The sequence below is a fragment of the Pan troglodytes genome, chromosome 10 (genome assembly GCF_028858775.2).
Source record: "Pan troglodytes isolate AG18354 chromosome 10, NHGRI_mPanTro3-v2.0_pri, whole genome shotgun sequence".
In the NCBI taxonomy this organism is placed as follows: Eukaryota; Metazoa; Chordata; class Mammalia; order Primates; family Hominidae; genus Pan; species Pan troglodytes.
Genome location: NC_072408.2, coordinates 39,429,860 through 39,448,560, shown reverse-complemented (window position 1 = coordinate 39,448,560; position 18,701 = coordinate 39,429,860). Strand labels below are relative to the sequence as shown.

The 18,701-nt window shown below is 45.0% G+C and overlaps 1 protein-coding gene across 28 annotated transcripts in view; it reads left to right on the top strand.

Moving 5' to 3' along the window:
• Positions 1 to 18,701, top strand: part of RBMS2 (RNA binding motif single stranded interacting protein 2) — a 94,544-nt gene that overhangs the window by 44,818 nt on the left and 31,025 nt on the right. For 16 of the 28 annotated variants that reach the window (XM_054663171.2, XM_054663170.2, XM_054663168.2 and 13 more), the window contains 7 exons: positions 3,843 to 3,901; positions 4,766 to 4,857; positions 6,568 to 6,725; positions 15,155 to 15,252; positions 16,058 to 16,137; positions 16,273 to 16,382; positions 16,933 to 17,026. In XM_054663171.2, the coding sequence (XP_054519146.1) occupies positions 3,843 to 3,901; positions 4,766 to 4,857; positions 6,568 to 6,725; positions 15,155 to 15,252; positions 16,058 to 16,137; positions 16,273 to 16,382; positions 16,933 to 17,026 (691 nt within the window). Of the gene's footprint in view, positions 1 to 3,842; positions 3,902 to 4,765; positions 4,858 to 6,567; positions 6,726 to 15,154; positions 15,253 to 16,057; positions 16,138 to 16,272; positions 16,383 to 16,706; positions 16,754 to 16,932; positions 17,027 to 17,393; positions 17,667 to 18,701 lie in introns of those variants that run through there. The other 12 variants (XR_010148295.1, XM_009425104.4, XM_009425106.4 and 9 more) reach the window with 5 other exon arrangements.

Below are 18,701 nucleotides of genomic sequence, written 5' to 3'. Positions count from 1 at the left end.
TAAATAAATGTTATACTGTATTGTTTAGGGGATAATGACAAGAAAAAAGTCTGTACATGTTCAGTACAGATGCAACCATCCTTTCTTTTAGAAAACATTTTAACTTTTATTTTAGGTTAAGGGGTACATGTGCAGGTTTGTTACATAGGTAAACTCGGGACTTGGGTATTTGGTGTATAGATTATTTTGTCACCTGGGTACTAAGCATAGTACCCAACAGTTATTTTTTTAGTTTTTTTTCCCTGAACCTCTCTTAGAAGAAAGACCTTTTTTTTTTTTTTTCCTATATATTTTCAATCCATGGCTGGTTCAATCCACAAGTGGGAAACCCACAGATATAGAGGGATTTTTATTTTGCCTTTCTGAACAATTGCCTTATCTTTTGCTGTGTCTGAAGCATAAGTATAGTCAAGGGCAGCATGTAGGATCGAAGTAAGGAGCCCAGAAGGAGACTGTGGAGAGGCAGGAGTGAGGCAGGAATGAAAGAGGTGCCAGAGGAGTCCTGACTAGGAGGCTGAGCAGAGCAGGTGGGTGGAGCCCTCTGTCCGCTGTGAGCAGGGAGTTAAGCCTTTCTAGGAAGGATGTTTCTCATGCGTAGATGGACTTCCTGCCTTTGTCCCAATTGTCTCTCCCTGAGTTGTAGAGGAAGTAAATATTGCTGGATCCTAAAGTCTGGCATGTGGGAAGGAGAGGCGTGGAGTCTAGGACTGGAACTCCTGTTTCTCGGAGGGGCTCCTTCAAGGAAGCAGCAGCAGTGACCCAGCTGTTGCCAGCTGCAGTGGAAATTCTGAGCTCAAAGTCTCAGCTGCTAGACCACAGCAAGCTCCACCCTGGGGCCTTCATAAGGATAGCAGCACTTGTGTTCTCTGCCCCACAGTCAGACTTCTCATGAGTCCCTCCCCTGCCTCTATTTGGGAATGAATCCAAGTGTGTAGCCTGGAAGGGCTAGGATAGCCACATCCATCCTCACCCTCCTTTTAATGTGTTCTGTTCCCAGCTTTCAGGGCATTGCTTGGCTTATTCTGTCTAATCCTTTGGATCACAGAAGTTCTACTAAAAAAGTCAGTGAGATGCCGCCAAGGAGTGAAAACAAATCAATCATCATATGTTCTTTAGGGATGGAAGGAGAGATGGGAAAATTGCTTGTTTGGAGTATTATTCTCAAATTCATTCCCTGACAACTATTTTCAGTTAGCTCTTGTACTTCTGACTTTGTTAGTGATTTCTGTTCTGTCTCTTTAATATTTTCACCCTCCTGGAGTGGAATGTAGAGGCTTTTTTCTAGTGGAACGCTTCTAATATAATCCCTGATCTGTGATACACTACTACTCAAGTTTTAGAAGTTCCACGTGACTCTGCTACCAAAGTATAATTTTCAAAAAGTTGAAAAACACAACTGTTAGGCTGGGCACAGTGCCTCACACCTGCAATCACAGCACTTTGGGAGGCTGAGGCAGGTGGATCACTTGAAGTCAGGAGTTCGAGACCAGCCTGACCAACATGGTGAAACACCATCTCTACTAAAAAATACCAAATTAGCTGGGTGTGGTGGCGCATGCCTGTAATCCCAGCTACTCCAGAGGCTGAGGCAGGAGAATCGCTTGAACCCGGGAGGCGGAGGTTGCAGTGAGCCGAGATCACGCCACTGCACTCCAGCCTGGGCAACAAGAGTGAAACTCTGTTTCAGAAAACAAAAAGAAAACACAACTGTCATGCAAATATAAAATGAATATGTGTCAAAGATTTTTATAACTCATTAATGAGGGAACCAGCAGGATGGCAAAATGAGTTCAAAGAGCATTTGAGGAACTATTTATAGGAAATGAAGAAAGAATGTTGGAATAAGATTGCTACATTAGATAAAAACTGGTTTATGTCCTATAGGATAGTAAAGCCACTAACCTTTGCAATTATTTTATCTACTGCACAGAAATAATTTGCATTTTTACTGGACAAAAATCTATAACTTGGCCAAGTGTGGTGGCTCATGTCTGTAATCCCAGCACTTTGGGAGGCTGAGGCGGGTGGATCACCTGAGGTCAGGAGTTTGAGACCAGCCTGGCCAACATGGTGAAACCTCGTCTCTAGTAAAAATGTAAAACTTAGCTGGGTGTGGTGGCAGGCGCCTGTAATCCCAGCTACTCGGGAGGCTGAGGCAGGAGAATCGCTTGAACTTGGGAGGCGGAGGGTGCAGTGAGCTGAGATCACACCATTGCACTCCAGCCTGGGCAACAAGAGCAAAACTCCGTCTCAAAAAAAAAAAGAAGAGGAAGGAGAAGGAGGAGAAGAGGAAGAGGAAGGAGAGGAAGAAGAAGAAGGAAGAAGAAGAAGAAGAAGAAGAAGAAAGGATATGCAGCCCTTTGGCCTTATCACCAAAATTTAGATGGTTTTTTGTTTATAAGATGATTTTCTTAGATCTGGGCATGGTGGCTCTCAGCTGTAATCCTAGCACTTTTGGAGGCCAAGGCAGCAGGACTGCTTGAGGCCAGGAGTTAAAGACCAGCCTGGGCAGCATAGTAAGATCCTGTCTCTACAAATAATTTTTAAAATTAGCCGGACATTGTGGTACACACCTTTGGTCCTCAGGAGGCTGAGGCAGGAGAATTGCTTGAGCCCAGGAGTTCGAGGCTGCAGTGAGCCATGTTCACACCACTGCACTCCAGCCTGGGCAACAGAGCCAGACCCTGACGCACACACACACACACAATTTTTTTTTAATACTACAGTTCCCACTCCCCTCCCTAACACTCTCAAATCTTGACAATGAGAAATAGAAGTCTTAGAGTAAGGCAAAGAGATATTAAAGTTGAGGTTCCTTGAATATAATAATAATAGCAATTAAAAATTTTAAGTGCTTACCATGTGGTACACATTAATGATTTCTGTTTATTAATTCACAGTCCTAACAATCCTATCTCCATTTTACAGATGATGAGGCTGAGACACCAAAAGGTTCAATGACTTGTTCAAGATCACGCATAGCTAAAAAGTGGCAGAACCAGGATTTGAACCAAAGCAATTTGGCTCAGGTTGACCTTCAATTAAAGGGGTCAGTGGAGGGGTGATGGAAATAGGATATCAGAGAAGAAAAATGTCTATAGTTTTTTCACAGGATCAGTGGTGTTTTCCAAAAGAAAATAAGTAATGGCAAGGATTCTTTTTAGTCCTCAGGGAATTCCAGCCAGAGCTCTGCCTCTACACACTCTTTCATGTGGACATTGCCAAGCTTCTTTCCCCAAAAGACAGTCATCTCTTTCCAACTAGTGTGTGAGTCTTAGCTGGGAAAGAAGAGAGAAATGTGTTGGTATTATAGGGACTACAGTTACCTTATTTCTTTTAGGTACCTTTGGGGAGGATGGGTTTATATTAAGTGTGGCATTTTTAACCCATTTCTTTTTTTTTCTTTTTTCTTTTTTTTTTTTGAGATGTAGTGTCGCTCTGTCATCCAATCTGGAATGCAGTGGTGCCATCTTGGCTCACTGCAACCTCCACCTCACAGGTTCAAGCAATTCTCCTACCTCAGCCTCCCAAGTAGCTGGGACTACTGGTGTGATGCCCAGCTAATTTTTGTATTTTTAGTAGAGATGAGGCTTCATCATGTTGGCCAGGCTGGCCTCAAACTCCTGACCTCAAGTGATCCTCCAGCCTCGGCCTCCCAAAATTCTGGGATTACAGGTGTGAGCTACTGCACCCGGCCCCCATTTCTTTTTTATTTTTATGAAGGTTTGAGTAGGAAAAGTTAGATCATGGAAAGGGCATGGATTTGTCGAGATGTCTGAATCTCTGTCCTATTCTTAGTCTCTGCCCCCCAGATTATTACTTTGCATTTTCCTCTCCCTTAGATATGGCAAGATTGTTTCCACTAAGGCCATACTGGACAAGACCACAAACAAATGTAAAGGTGAGAGAACAACTGTCCTTGGTGTTGGAGAGCACCAGTAAGTGAGGCCATCCCTTGACACTGCCCTTTACTGCTGAGAGTCCTGAGTCTACAGTGTCAACGAGAAGTCCCTGAAGTTTTTAGGCTTAAAAGATTAGGAGATATTTAGATTCTTTGGTGACCAGATAGCTAGAGCTGAAAATGCTGTTTAGGGGCCCCAAGGCCAGAAGACTGTACAAAACACCTTTGAGTCTACTGAGCTTATTTTGGACTTTGTATTTCCCTGGATGAGGTGGTAGAAGTGGGTAAGTGAGATTTTCTTCTGCTTAGCAAAGTCATGTAAATGCCTTTTTTGGGGAGTGTTTTGGTGGGTGTTATTTTCTGAGGGTGAGTAGTTTTATTGGGGTTTTGAGCAGTTCTAGATAGAGCTGGAAGAGTGGAAGGAAGAGAAAGGGCTATAAGTTGGGGTGGTGAGGGTCTTCTTCCAGCAGGTGGCTGGTGGTCTGCTCTGGAGAGGCTGCATTCCCTACATGCCTAGCATTTCTGGGGTATATCAAGAAAAGAGGGGAGTGAATTCTTTTAGAGGTATAGGGGGGCTTTGGGTTATTAGCAGAGCCTAGTTCCTGAAACCTCAAATTTCTTAAGGGGGAGGGAGAAGGGCAGGGACACCAGAGTAGCTCATTGCCTTGGCATTCTTAGCCACAAAGTAGATCACATCTCAGGGTTTGAGGAGCATGTGGATAACTACCTGAAACCTCTCAATAGCTCTTTCTCCCTCCCATTTCTGTTACATGGATCATAACTCTTCCTCTGTCTCCTGAAAAGCCTGGACCTCTCTGTTCCTTACACCTCCCACTTCCTAGTGATGCTGTTTCTCTGTTCCAGGCTATGGCTTTGTAGATTTTGACAGCCCTTCAGCAGCACAGAAAGCTGTAACAGCACTGAAGGCCAGCGGTGTACAGGCACAGATGGCAAAGGTAAGGGTACTACCCCATGTCTGTTCCTCCAAGGGGTTTGTGGTTAGCACCAAAGTTCCAGTTCTAAGGTTTCCAGAGGGCTTAAGAACCATGAAATTGAGTGGGCAAGGGCTATCCGCGGTGCTTTCTAGACAGTCCATGAGCACCCCTGGCTGCTGGAGGAAGACGTATTCAAAGTCTATCGCAGGTAGCTCTATCAGCTCTCTTCCTTTCACCAAGTTATTGGCAGCAAGAAAGGTAAGGTGGCCTCTTCCAGTACTCCTGCTGCTTCCCTGTGTTCCCTATATTATTCACCCTGGCCCCACTTCCCTACCAGACAGCTTGTGGTGGTTTTGCAACATTCTCTGAACAAGTCAATTGTGCAACTCAGAATTTCAGAACAATGCTCTCCACCTCCTAATGTTGTTCCCCATACGGGCTGGGTAGTGGGCTGGGGAGGCAGGAGGGAAGCCACATCAAGGGAGGAAACTGTCTCTTCTCCTCAGATCTGTCTGAAACTGTTGTCTTCACCTAGACTACTAGAAATCTAGAAGCTTTTCTCTCACTTCTTCTGTTAGGTGGGATTGTCTCCTTGCCTTTCTATTTTATTTTATTTATTTATTTATTTTGAGACAGCGTCTCGCTCTGTCGCCCCGGCTGGAGTGCAGTGGCGCAATCTCGGCTCACTGCAAGCTGCACCTCCCGGCTTCACGCCATTCTCCTGCCTCAGCCTCCCAAGTAGCTGGGACTACAGGCAACCGCCACCACCTCCAGCTAATTTTTTGTATTTTTAGTAGAGACAGGGTTTCACCGTGTTAGCCAAGATGGTCTCGATCTCCTGACGTTGTGATCCGCCCACCTCAGCCTTCCAAAGTGCTGGGATTACAGGCATGAGCCACCACGCCTGGCTGTCCCTTTGCCTTTCTGAAGCTGTTATGAGTATTATACATAGAGTTTGTGAGGCAGGCCTGCTAGACACCTTTTCTGTAATGGTTAAAGAAAAGGAAAACAAAAGGAAAAGGCAGAAGAGGATTAAGGTTGCTGGTGACCACTGTTTAGGGCAGAGTGACTGCTTAAATTCTTAAAAATACAACTATTGGATGATATTGCCATTTTGCACATTCTGTCCCCTGGAAGGGCTCTCCTACCTCTTCTTCTAGGAGTAAAACCCTCTGACAAAAGCTCAAAGGTTTACGAGCCTTCAGGGTCCTAGGAGACTGTAGCTTTCAGGGCTCCGTGGTGACACAGTGAACTCCGCATCTGGCTCTTTCCCTGTTCCCTTCTCCCCTCCTCCTGCTCTTCCTCCATCAGGGAGTGAACAGGCATTCCTACTTAGAGGATTCTGCGTGGCCGGAAGAGAAGTGGGGAGGGGCTGCTCAAAACAAGCCAGCCAAGGAGCAAGGCAGTCTGAGGGAATCCAGCCTCTGGGACCGGCTGCTGGGGGAGAGCCGGAATGCTGCTCTGCCTGTTTCTAAAAGAGACAGCCAAACACCATTTATGACTTGTATGATGGGCTTGTATAGTACTAGAAATATTAAATCTGCACTTCTCCCTCCTGGAACTCAATATACAACCCGTGGTAGTGGGACTGGGTGTTAACAAATAGAATAATCTTTGTTTATGTGGGACCCTTCCTATAGTCTCTTTTCTGAAATGTCATTTGTGAGGAGGGCTGAGGGTGGGAGAGGGATAAGAGATGTGAGCCTCATTTTCTCACTGTTATTTCCACAGCAACAGGAACAGGACCCCACAAATTTATACATCTCAAACCTCCCACTCTCAATGGATGAGCAGGAACTGGAGGGGATGCTGAAGCCCTTTGGCCAGGTTATCTCCACCCGTATCCTTCGAGATACCAGTGGGACCAGCAGAGGTGTTGGCTTTGCAAGGTGAGGATGGCAGGAGTGGGGAAATGATGAGGTTAATAACAAATGTCACTTGGGGGTCACCAGAAAACAAAATCTATGCCTTTCCCACACAAGGTCAAAATACTTTACTATTATTCAAAAATACTTGACGGTAAGTCAAAAGTTCATTTTAGGCCAGGTGCGGTGGCTTACACCTGTAATCCCAGCACTTTAGGAGGCCAAGGCAGGCACATCACCTGAGGTCAGGAGTTTGAGACCAGCCTGGCAAACATGGTGAAACCCTGTCTCTACTAAAAATACAAAAATTAGCCAGACGTGGTGGCGCATGCCTGTAATCCCAGCTACTCAGGAGGCTGAGGCAGGAGAATTGCTTGAACCTGGGAGGCAGAGGTTGCAGTGAGCTGAGATCATGCCACTGCACTGCAGCCTGGGGAACAGAGTGAGACTCTGTCTCAAAAAAAAAAAAAAAAAAAAAAAAAAAGGTTCATTTTATTATAGGTTACAATACTCAAAAACCCATTAGCCCCACCTAAATTTTTTTTTATAAAGATGGGGTCTTGCTGTGTTGCCCAGGCTGCTCTTGAACATCTGGGCTCAAGTGATCCTCCTGCCTCAGCCACCTAAGCAGTTGGGATTACAGGCATGAGCCACCACACTCGGCTAAGCTCCCTACTACTTCCTAGGGAAGTACTCTAGGCTTTGTTCCTTTAATCCAGACCCAACCAGAGTAAAAAATTCTGTATATTCTTATAGTTTACCGAGTATTTCTCATCTTGTCTCATTTAATCTTTACAACATCCCTGTGAGATAAATATTCTCTATCTTACAGATGAGGAAAGTGAACTCTTCAGTAGAAATGATTTGCCCAGGGTCTTACAGGAGTGGGTGTTAGAGCAGAGCCCTGATCCTTCTGGCTTTGAGAGCAGTAGGATGAGGTAGAAGTTTTGATCTTCCTTTTCAGATCTGTTGGGAGACCTCTATTCCAGAACAATTCTGCACCTGTGATATCAGAGCTTGTAAGCCTTGGTTCACTCTCTGAAGTGGAGATTGATTCAGATGAGTAATTTTCCCACAGTATTCCCTATACCTGCAGTTTTCCCAGGTGCCCTTCTTTGGGCTTTGGTATCTGCCCTCACTGTCGTAGGGTATCAGCCTCCCTTAGCCCACTTAAGAAATGGCTCTGCTTTTATTTATTTTAAGATTTTATTTGAAAGGAGATTCTTTTGACTTTTTTTTTTTTTTTTTAAGTTTCAAAATGACTGGACTAAGTGAGCCAAGCACCCCTTTTTGCTTTATAATATCTTGTCTGGTCCGTGAACACCCCCTTACTCTGAGTGTTTCAGACCTTGGGAACAAGAAATAGTTTCTCTTGGCCGGGCGTGGTGGCTCACGCCTGTAATCCCAGCACTTTGGGAGGCTGAGGCGGGTGGATCACCTGAGGTCAGGAGTTTGAGACCAGCCTGGCCAACCTGGTGAAACCCCGTCTCTACTAAAAATACAAAAATTAGCTGGGTATGGTGGCGGGCTCCTGTAGTCCCAGCTACTCGGGAGGCTGAGGCAGGAGAATCACTTGAACCCGGGAGACGGAGGTTGCAGTAAGCCGAGATCGCGCCATTGCATTCCAGCCTGGGCGGCAAAGCGAGACGCCATCTCAAAAAAAAAAAAAAAAAGAAGAAGAAAAGAAATAGTTCCTCTTCCCCAGCTGACTCAAGCTTAGTAGCACCACCTGCTGGCAATCCCGTGTATATCTAAAGGAGAGTTCCTAGGCTTGGGACCATCGAACTTATTTTGCAGGTTGAGCAGAGGTTCTTAACCTTTCTCAGTTTGTGCCACCCTTAGTTATCTAATAGTTTTTCACCCTAGACCAAAAGAAATACCTAACAGTTCAATTTATTAAGTAACTGAATGGTCCACACTTTTTTTTTTTTTTTTGAGACGGAGTCTCGCTCTGTCGCGTACCACAGGTGCGTACCACAGGTGCGTGCCACCACGCCTGGCTAATTTTTGTATTTTTGTTGTTGTTGTTGTTGTTGAGACGAAGTCTCACTCTGTTGCCCAGGCTGGAGTGCAATGGCACAATCTTGGCTCACTGCAACCTCTGCCTCCCGGGTTCAAGTGATTCTCCTGCCTCAGCCTCCTGAGTAGCTGGGATTACAGGCGCCCGCCACCATGCCCAGCTAATTTTTGTATTTTTAGTAAAGATGTGGTTTCACCAGGTTGTCCAGGCTGTTCTCGAACTCCTGACCTCAGGTTATCCAGCCGCCTCAGCCTCCCAAAGTGCTAGGATTACAGGCATGAGCCACTGCGCCCAGCCAGTCCACACAACTTTTAAAAAAAATTTCCTGACAGCAGTAACTTCATGGTCCATACAGCTTAAGAAGTGTTTATGCTTTAACAACTTTGTAGCTGTTTGAAAAAAGAATACACAAACATTGAAAGACAGCATGTCTTTATTTCATTCTAACTATACTTACTAATGGAATATGTGCCTGTTGGAATTGCACAACTTCTCAAAATTTGGTATCAGAATGGACACCTACACACTCATTTCCTGTTACGTATTGGTTTTCTTATGGTATTTGCTTTTGTCATAGCAACTATTTAAACCCAGCTTTGTGAAAATATGATGTTATCTATCAAAAGGATTGTAGGGGGAACTAATGTTGAAGCAGTGTACAATTTTGAGTTAGTAGTGCACACATTCTCCAACAGATATTGCTGTTTTTCTTCAAAGAGTTAAAATAACCCTCGTTGTGACCCTCTGAGTTCACCACAGCCACCCACAGTGCCTGAGAGCACAGTTTAGGAACTGTGGCTTTAGAGACTTTTGAAAAACTATGAAATCTCTTGTATGTTTCTATGTTAATGTCTACAAGTTTTCTTCATATATTCAGATTCATGCAAAGTATGATTTCCAGCAAATTATAAATATTGGCATTTAAAATAAAACTGTTACTTCGTTTAAAAATGTATTCAAATGAGATCTAAATATCATAGCAATCTGATACACAAATCATTCATTTAAAAAATACCTGACTTTGGCCGGACTCCGTGACTCATGTCTATAATCCTAGCACTTTGGGAGGCCGAGGCGGGCGGATCATGAGGTCAGGAGATCGAGATCATCCTGGCTAACACGGTGAAACCCCGTCTCTACTAAAAATACAAAAAATTAGCCGGGCGTGGTGGCGGGCGCCTGTAGTCCCAGCTTACTCGGAAGGCTGATGCTGGAGAATGGTGTGAACCCGGGAGGCGGAGCTTGCAGTGAGCCCAGATTGCACCAAGGCGCTTCAGCCTGGGCGACATGCACTTCAGCTTGGGCAACAGAGTGAGACTCGTCTCAAAAAAAAACCCGACTTTGGGAGGCTGAGGCGGGCAGATCACTTGAGCTCAGGAGTTCAAGACCAGCCTGGGCAACATGTGAAACCCCATCTCTACAAAAACAAAACAAACAAAAAAATTAGCTGAGCATGGTGGCACGTGCCTATAGTTCCAGCTACCTGGGAGGCTAAGGTGGGAGGATCACCTGAGCCCAGGAGGTCAAAACTGCAGTCAACCATGATCACACCACTGCACTCTGGCCTGGGCTACAGAGTGAGACCCTGTCTCAATAAATAAATCAATACAGGAATATGGGTAGGGCTGGAGGCAGATGGGGTGGGTCTTGCCCTGGGGATGGAGCTATGGGCCCATAGGACCCCCAGCCACTTCCTAGTCCCCCTTACCCCTACACCCCCCCTCAAAAAAAAAGGGCTATTTTTTTTTTAAATTTAAATACAGTAGTCTCGGCCAGGCATGGTGGCTCACGCCTGTAATCCCAACACTTTGGGAAGCCAAGGCAGGCGGATCACCTGAGGTCGGGAGTTCGAGACCAGTCTGACCAACGTGGAAAAACCCCGTCTCTACTAAAAATGCAAAATTAGCTGGGCATGGTGGCACATGCCTGTAATCCCAGCTACTCAGGAGGCTGAGGCAGGAGAATCATTTGAACCTGGGAGGCGGAGGTTACGGTGAGCTGAGATCACGCCATTGCACTCCAGCCTGGGAGACAAGAGCAAAACTCCATCTCAAAAAAAAAAAAAAAAAAAAATAGAGTGGTCCCCCCTTATTTATGGTTTTACTTTCTATGGTTTCAGTTACCCACAGTCAACTGAAAATATTAAATGGAAAAGTCCAGAAATAGTTACAAAGTTTTTAAATTGTATGCCATTCTGAGTAGCATGATTAAATTTCAGGCTGGGCTCGGTGGCTCACGTCTGTAATCCCAACACTTTGGGAGGCCGAGGCGAGCAGATCACTTGAGATCAGGAGGTCAAGACCAGCCTGGGCAACATGGTAAAACCCCATCTCCATTAAAAATACAAAGCTAGCCAGGAGTGGTAGTGTGCACCTGTAGTCCCAGGTACTCGGGAGGCTGAGGCAGTAGAATTGCTTGAACCTGAGAGGTAGAGGTTGCAGTGAGCCAAGATCACACCACTGCACTCTAACATGAGTGACACAGTGAGATTCTGTCTCAAAAACATAAATAAATAAAAAATTTCATGTTGTCCGCTCCATCCCACCCTTTGTCCAAAGTATCCACACTGCAAATGCTACCCACCCATTAGTCACTTAGTAGCCATTGTGGCCATCAGATGAAAAAGCATAGTATATCTAGGGTTTGGTACTATCCATGGTTTCAGGCATCCACTAGGGGACTTGGAATGTATCTCCTGAGGATAAGGGGGGACTACTATAGTCATAAATCTCATATCATTCTTATATTCCTTTTTTCTTCTTGATCTTGTGTTTCTATTCCATTTCTCTATAGAATTTTGTTTCTATTCCATTTCTCTATAGAATTGTATTCTAGTGTAAAATATTTTTATAAAGTCTTTATGGATCATCTTGTCATACTTCTCTGCAACAAAAATATGTATATAAATTAAAAATTTTGGCCAGGCATGGTGGCTCATGCCTGTATAATACCAGCACTTTGGGAGGCTGAGGTGGGCGGATCACTTGAGGTCAGGAATTTGAGACCAGCCTGGCCAAAATGGTGAAACCCTGTCTCTACTAAAAATATAAAAATTAGCTAGGTGTGTTGGTGGGCACCTGTAATTCCAGCTACTTAGGAGGCTGAGGTGAGAGAATCACTTGAACCTGGGAGATGGAGGTTGCAGTGAGCTGAGATCACACCACTGCACTCCAGCCTGGATGACAGAGTGAGATTCCAAAAAAAAAAAAAAAAAAAAAAGTTATCTTTACAATGATGAGCTCACAATTGCCCAGACAACATAAATATATTAAAATGTTCATACAAGGCCAGGGGCAGTGGCTCACGCCTGTAATCCCAGCACTTTGGGAGGCCAAGGTGGGTGGATCACCTGAGGTCAGGAGTTCGAGACCAGCCTGGTCAACTCGGTGAAACCCTGTCTCTACTAAAAGTACAAAAATTAGCTGGGCGGGCGCCTGTAATCCCAGCTACTGTAATCCCAGCTACTCAGGAGTCTGAGGCAAGAGAATCATTTGAACCCAGGAGGCGGAAGTTGCAGTGAGCCGAGATCGCACCACTGCACTCCAGCCTGGACAACAAGAGCGAAACTCCATCTCAAAAATAATAATAATAAATAAAATAAAATAAAATGTTCATACAAAATTATTATTATTATTATTATTATTATTGAGACAGGGTCTCACTCGGTTGTGCAGGCTAGAGTGCAGTGGTACAATCCTGGCTCACTACAGCCTTGACCTTCTGGGCTCAAGTGATCCTTACACCTCCGCTTCCTGAGTATCTGGAACTACAGGCCCCCACCACCATGCCCAGCTAATTTTTTGGTGGGGGGATGGTGGGGGCAGCAAATTTTTTAATTTTTTAATTTTTTTTTTGGAGATGGAGTTTCACTCTGTCGCCCAGGCTGGATTGCAGTGGTGCAATCTTGGCTCATGGCAACCTCTGCCTCCCAGGTTCAAGCAATTCTCCTGCCTCAACCTCCCAAGTAGCTGGGACCACTGGCACATGCCGCCACGCCCGGCTAATTTTTTGTATTTTAGTAGAGACTGGGTTTTACCATGTTGCCCAGGCTGGTCTCGAACTCCTGAGCCGAGCTCAGGCAATCCGCCTGCCTCGGCCTCCCAGAGTGCTAGGATTACAGGCGTGAGCCACTGGACCTGGCCTAATTTTTTAATTTTTTTGTAGAGTTGGAGTCTCACTGTTTTGCCCAAGCTGGTCTTGAACGCCTGGGCTCAAGCAGTCCTCCTGCCTCAGCCTTTCAAAGTGCTGGGATTGAGGCATGAGCCTACTGTGCCTGGCCCAAATTTTTTTTTTTTATTTTTTTGAGATGGCGTCTCGCTCTGTTGCCCAGGCTGGATTACAGTGGTGTGATCTCAGCTCACTGTAAACTCCGCCTCCCGGGTTCAGGCGATTCTTGTGCCTCAGCCTCCCAAGTAGCTGGGATTACAGGTGCATGCCACCATGCCCAGCTAATTTTTGTATTTTTAGTAGAGACAGGGTTTCACCCGGTTGGCCAGGCTGGTCTCGAACTCCTGGCCTCAAGTGATCCACCCAACTCAGTTTCCCAAAGTGCTGGGATTACAGAGGTGAGCCACCGCACCTGGCCAAATTATTTTATAGAAGTAAATTTTATTGCATATACAGAAGCATCTATGACATGGATAGGTTTTGTTTTGTTTAGATTTTTCTAATTAGGACAGGTAAGCATAAATTAATATTGTTTATTACTGTAACAAGGGAGAGTTTCATGCCAGTTCTGTTTCTGCTTTTTGTTTTCATGCTGAGAAACCTTGTTCTCATAAATAAGTAGATGGGAGTGGAAAGGATTTTGTTAAAACAGGAATTTTAAAAATTTCTTCTGGCCAGGTGTGGTGGCTTGTGCCTGTAATCCCAGCACTTTGGGAGGCCGAAGCAGGCGGATCACTTGAGGCCAGAAGTTTGAGACCAGCCTGGACAACATGGTGAAACCCCATCTCTACTAAAAATACAGCAATTAGCCAGGTGTGGTGGCTCATGCCTGTAATCCCAGCTACTTGGGAGCTGAGGTAGGAGAATCGTTTGAACCTGGGAGAAGGAGGTTGCAGTGAGCCGAGATTGCACCACTGTACTCCAGCCTGGGCAACAGAGCGAGACTCCATCTAAAAAAACAAACAAAAAAATCCTTCTGAATTATATGCCAAGAACCAAGATGTTCTGTCATCAAAATTGATTTTTTATGTGTGAATTGACAACTTGCTAAAGTTCCCCAACTTTGTTGTTTCTAAAGAATTGGAAACCATTTGAGAGGAGCTATTGTAAGAGGGGACTTCAGCCTTGATCATTAGCCGTCAGGAGCTCTCCCTCAGGAAGATCAGATTTAACAGTTTTTGAGAAACTTGAGATTCTGAAATGCTCCACGGCCTGCTTACCCTTTGGAAAGACTGTAAGGGGTAGAAATACCCAACAGAAGACCACAGCTCTACGATACCTAATGTGTGGTTTTCTCTAAAAGGCTCCATTTGAGGACTTTTAAAAATATCTTCTTTTGGCTGGGTGCGGTGACTCATGCCTGTAATCCCAGCACTTTGGGAGGATGAGGCGGGCGGATCACGAGGTCAGGAGATGGAGACCATTCTGGCTAACAGGGTGAAACCCCGTCTCTACAAAAAATACCAAAAAAAATTAGCCGGGTGTGGTGGCGGGCGTCTGTAGTCCCAGCTTACTTGGGAGGCTGAGGCAGGAGAATGGTGTGAACCCAGGAGGCAGAGCTTGCAGTGAGCCGAGATCGCGCCACTGCACTCCAGCCTGGGCGACAGAGCGAGACTCAGTCTCAAAAAAAATAAAAAAAAAATCTTTTATAGGAATGGTTCATATTTCTAGTGGTCATTGGCACAGAAAATGTGAGTCTTACTTTAAATATGGGGAAATAGATTAAATATACTGAGTTAATTTAAATATGGAAATAGGTGAAAATACTGTTCCTTGTTCTATATAGTCCCTTATAATTTGTAGAACACATTTATATACATTATCTCCTTTGATCTACACAACACCATGTGGTAGGGTAGATGGATATTATCTCTAAAGCACAAATAAGGAGTGGATCAGAGGGGTTTTTTTGTTTTGCTTTGTTTTTTGTTGTTGTTTTTGAGACGGAGTCTTGCTCTGTCGCCTAGGCTGGAGTGCAGTGGCATGATCTCAGCTCACTGCAGCCTCTGCTTCCCAGGTTCAAGCAATTCTTCTCCCTCAGCCTCCCGAGTAGCTGGGACTACTGGCATGCACCGCCACACTCAGCTAATTTTTTTTGTATTTTTAGTAGAGACAGGGTTTCACCATGTTGGCCAGGATGGTCTTGATCTCCTGACCTCGTGATCCGCCCGCCTCAGCCTCCCAAAGTGCTGGGATTACAGGCGTGAACCACCGAGCCTGGCCTTTTTTTTTTTTTTTTAACACAGATTCTCGCCCTGTTGCCCAGGCTGGAGTGCAATGGCGTGATCTCGACTCACTACAACCTCTGCCTCCCAGATTCAAGCGATTCTCTCACCTCTGCCTCCCGAGTAGCTGGGACTACAGGCAAGTGCCACCACTCCCGGCTAATTTTTGTATTTTTAGTAGAGATGGGGTTTCTCCATGTTGTCCAGGCTGGCCTCAAACTCCTGGCCTCAAGTGATCCGCCTGCCTCAACCTCCCAAAGTGTGGGATTACAGGCGTGAGCCACCGCACCCGGCGGATCAGAGGGTTATTGTGAGTGTCCTAACTCACAGAGCTCTGGGTGGCAAAGTGGTGCTGGAATCTCAGTCTTCTGATTCCTTATTTCTCTTTCTCCAACAAGAAACTGACTCAGTAGACTCCAACATTCCTTTTTCTATCACTATGGGCCATGAACTCTTTCTTATTGCTTTTTCCTTCCACAGATTCATGAAATATTAATGATATTATCAATAGCTAATTAGACCTTGACCTTAATTACAACAAGGAGCAAAAAATAAATATTGGCAAATTCTTAGCTTGTACAATTTTATCAAATTAAAGGAACAATTTTCATTCAGAATTTTCTAATAAAAAATAATGGTAACAACCTCTATTTCTTGTATTCTTATTTATATGGCAGATACAAGAGAGGGCCCATGTTAATAGTCTGAAGACTGCCATTATTCCTATGAGGATCCCACAGGGACCAGTTGAAAGAACCTTCATTACAAGCTGGGGTTACCTCTTCAAGAACCTTGAATTTGTGTGGCAGACACTCTGTGTTTCTGTAGTCATAACATTTGGAGCAGTTGTGGGGCTGGGAACTTAGAGCTTTGCTTTCTCTTTCAATGTGTGGAGAGCACAGATCCTGGAGAAGCTAGAGCCTAACCCCTCTTATGCTCCTTAGGATGGAGTCCACAGAGAAGTGTGAAGCCATCATCACCCACTTTAATGGAAAATATATTAAGACACCCCCTGGAGTACCAGGTGAGGCATCTGGGGCTCAGGCTGAGAGGGCCACAGGTTGTTACTTCCAGTGAAGATTCTGGAGCAGCTTTGCATGACTGTGCCTGGGCCACATGAGGTGGGACTCAGCTGCCCATCTGCCTTCTCTCTCGGCAGCCCCATCCGATCCCTTGCTTTGCAAATTTGCTGATGGCGGGCCAAAGAAACGACAGAACCAAGGAAAATTTGTGCAAAATGGACGGGCTTGGCCAAGGAATGGAGACATGGTAAGAGGACCTCTGAGGAGACAGGAGTACTAACGACATTAAAGTGGAATGGAAATGATCATGGCATGATTTCTGTGAGCTTAGGTGGAAAGCTTGAGAGCTACAATACGTAATTGAGAAATGCTGGCTGTGAACATACTGCCAGTTTGTTCTCGAGTGTGGCTTTGTGGCCTGCACAATCAGAAAAACTCTGAAACAGCTGTAGTGGGACTTGTCCAGGCTTTAATTTGTTAAACCAAAACATTCCCAGCCTTGGACATTCTGGGCCAGCTCCTATTCTCACTCAAGGGCTCACAACGTGAACACTGTGTTCTTTCTTTATAGGGCGTCATGGCCTTGACCTATGACCCCACCACAGCTCTTCAGAATGGGTAAGGTTTTATATAATCAAGCCACCTGAAAATGATAATGGCCTGTGTCCAGACACTCAAATGCTTCATCTTGATTCTCTCTATTTGAAAGTCAAGGGAACGTTGGCTGTGCCTATCAGTTGGGACCCTTCCCTTGTGGTTTCCTGTGACTCAGTACTGATTGAGGTTCCTTCCCACAGGTTTTACCCAGCCCCTTATAACATCACCCCCAACAGGATGCTTGCTCAGTCTGCACTCTCCCCATACCTTTCCTCTCCTGTGTCTTCGTATCAGGTATGTTCATGCCTGAAAAATGGTGTGGTGGTTTTCCCTACTACTGTGCTTTAAGTGAAGTAATATAAGGCTAGGAACTACTTGTTTTTTGTTTTTCCTTTTAATCATATTACACACAATTTTACATAACAGCGTAAAAGATGATCTGTGCATGTGGTCATATATATGGTATACAGTTTTAATGGTGTCCTCTTACTCCCCCTCCACCACCTCCACAAGTAAACTCATGTTAATGTCCTACTGTGTAGCATTTGTCATATTTTTTCATATGAATATACACATATGTATAGCATTTGGGGAGTTGTTTATTTTACAAAAATTGGACCAGATTAAATATATTTTTACATTCACTCATCTCACTTAACAGTATCCTACACCAGTGATTCTCAAAGTGTGGTCCCTGAACAAGCAGCATCAGCATCATCTGAGAATTTTTAGAAACAGAAATTTTGGACTACCCTCCAAATCTACTGAATTACAAACTCTGAGGATAGGGCCCAGTGATCTGGGCTTTTGTTTGTTTGTTTGTTTGTTTGTTTGTTTGTTTTAAGAGGGTGTCTCCCTCTGTTGCCCAGGCTGGAATGCAGTGGTGCAATCTCGGCTCACTGCAATCTCCGCCTCCTAGGTTCAGGAGATTCTCCTGTCTTAGCCTCCGGAGTACCTGGGATTACAGGCATGCGCCACCACGCCCAGCTAATTTTTGTTTTTTTTAGTAGAGACGGGGTTTCACCATGTTGGCCAGACTGGTCTCAAACTCCTGACCTCAGGTGATCCGCCCGCCTCAGCCTCCCAAAGTGCTGCACCACGCCCAGCCGTGATCTGGGTTTTAACAAGCCCTCCAGGTGATTCTGTTGCAGCTAATGTTGAGATCCTCTGCTCTAATTTTATCTTTTTTAATGGTTGCATTATATTTCATGCTGCAGATATGCCAGAATTCTTTAGCTATACCCAATGGGGGCATTCACTTAGATTCGTTTTTTTGCTGCTATCAATAATGCTCCACTAAACACCCTTGTGCTATATTTTTATATATGAATGCTTCTATTTCTGGGGGCTAGAGTCCCAGGAGGTGGATTGCTAGGTTGAATGCTATATGGATTTTCAGTTTTATAGATGTTGCCAGATTGCTTTCCACAAAGGCTGTGTCACCTCACATTTCTACCAGCCATGTATGAAAGTACCCATTTCCCTCCAGGCATCGGTGCTACTGCTCTTTTAAAATTGTTCCTGTCTTGCTGGGCACGGTGGCTCATACCTGTAATCCCAGCACTTTGGGAGGCCGAGGCAGGTGGATCACCTGAGGTCAGGAGTTCGAGACCAGCCTGGCCAACATGGTGAAACCTAGTCTTTACTAAAAACACAGAAATTAGCTGGGCATGGTGGCGGGCACCTGTAATCCCAGCTACTTGGGAGGCTGAGGCCACAGAATTGCTTGAACCCAGCAGGCAGAGGTTGCAGTGAGCCGAGATCGCAGTGAGCAGTGATATTAATAATTTTCATGATTTGAGAAGCCTTTGCTTCAAAACGAAAAGTCCTAATAGTAAAAGAACCCTCCGCAAACCTGGAGTGACTGTATGGATGCCCCCCGCCCTACCATACATTCGAAGAACCCGTATACATAAAATCTAGACAAAAAAGGAAGGAATCGAACCCCCTAAAGCTGGTTTCAAGCCAA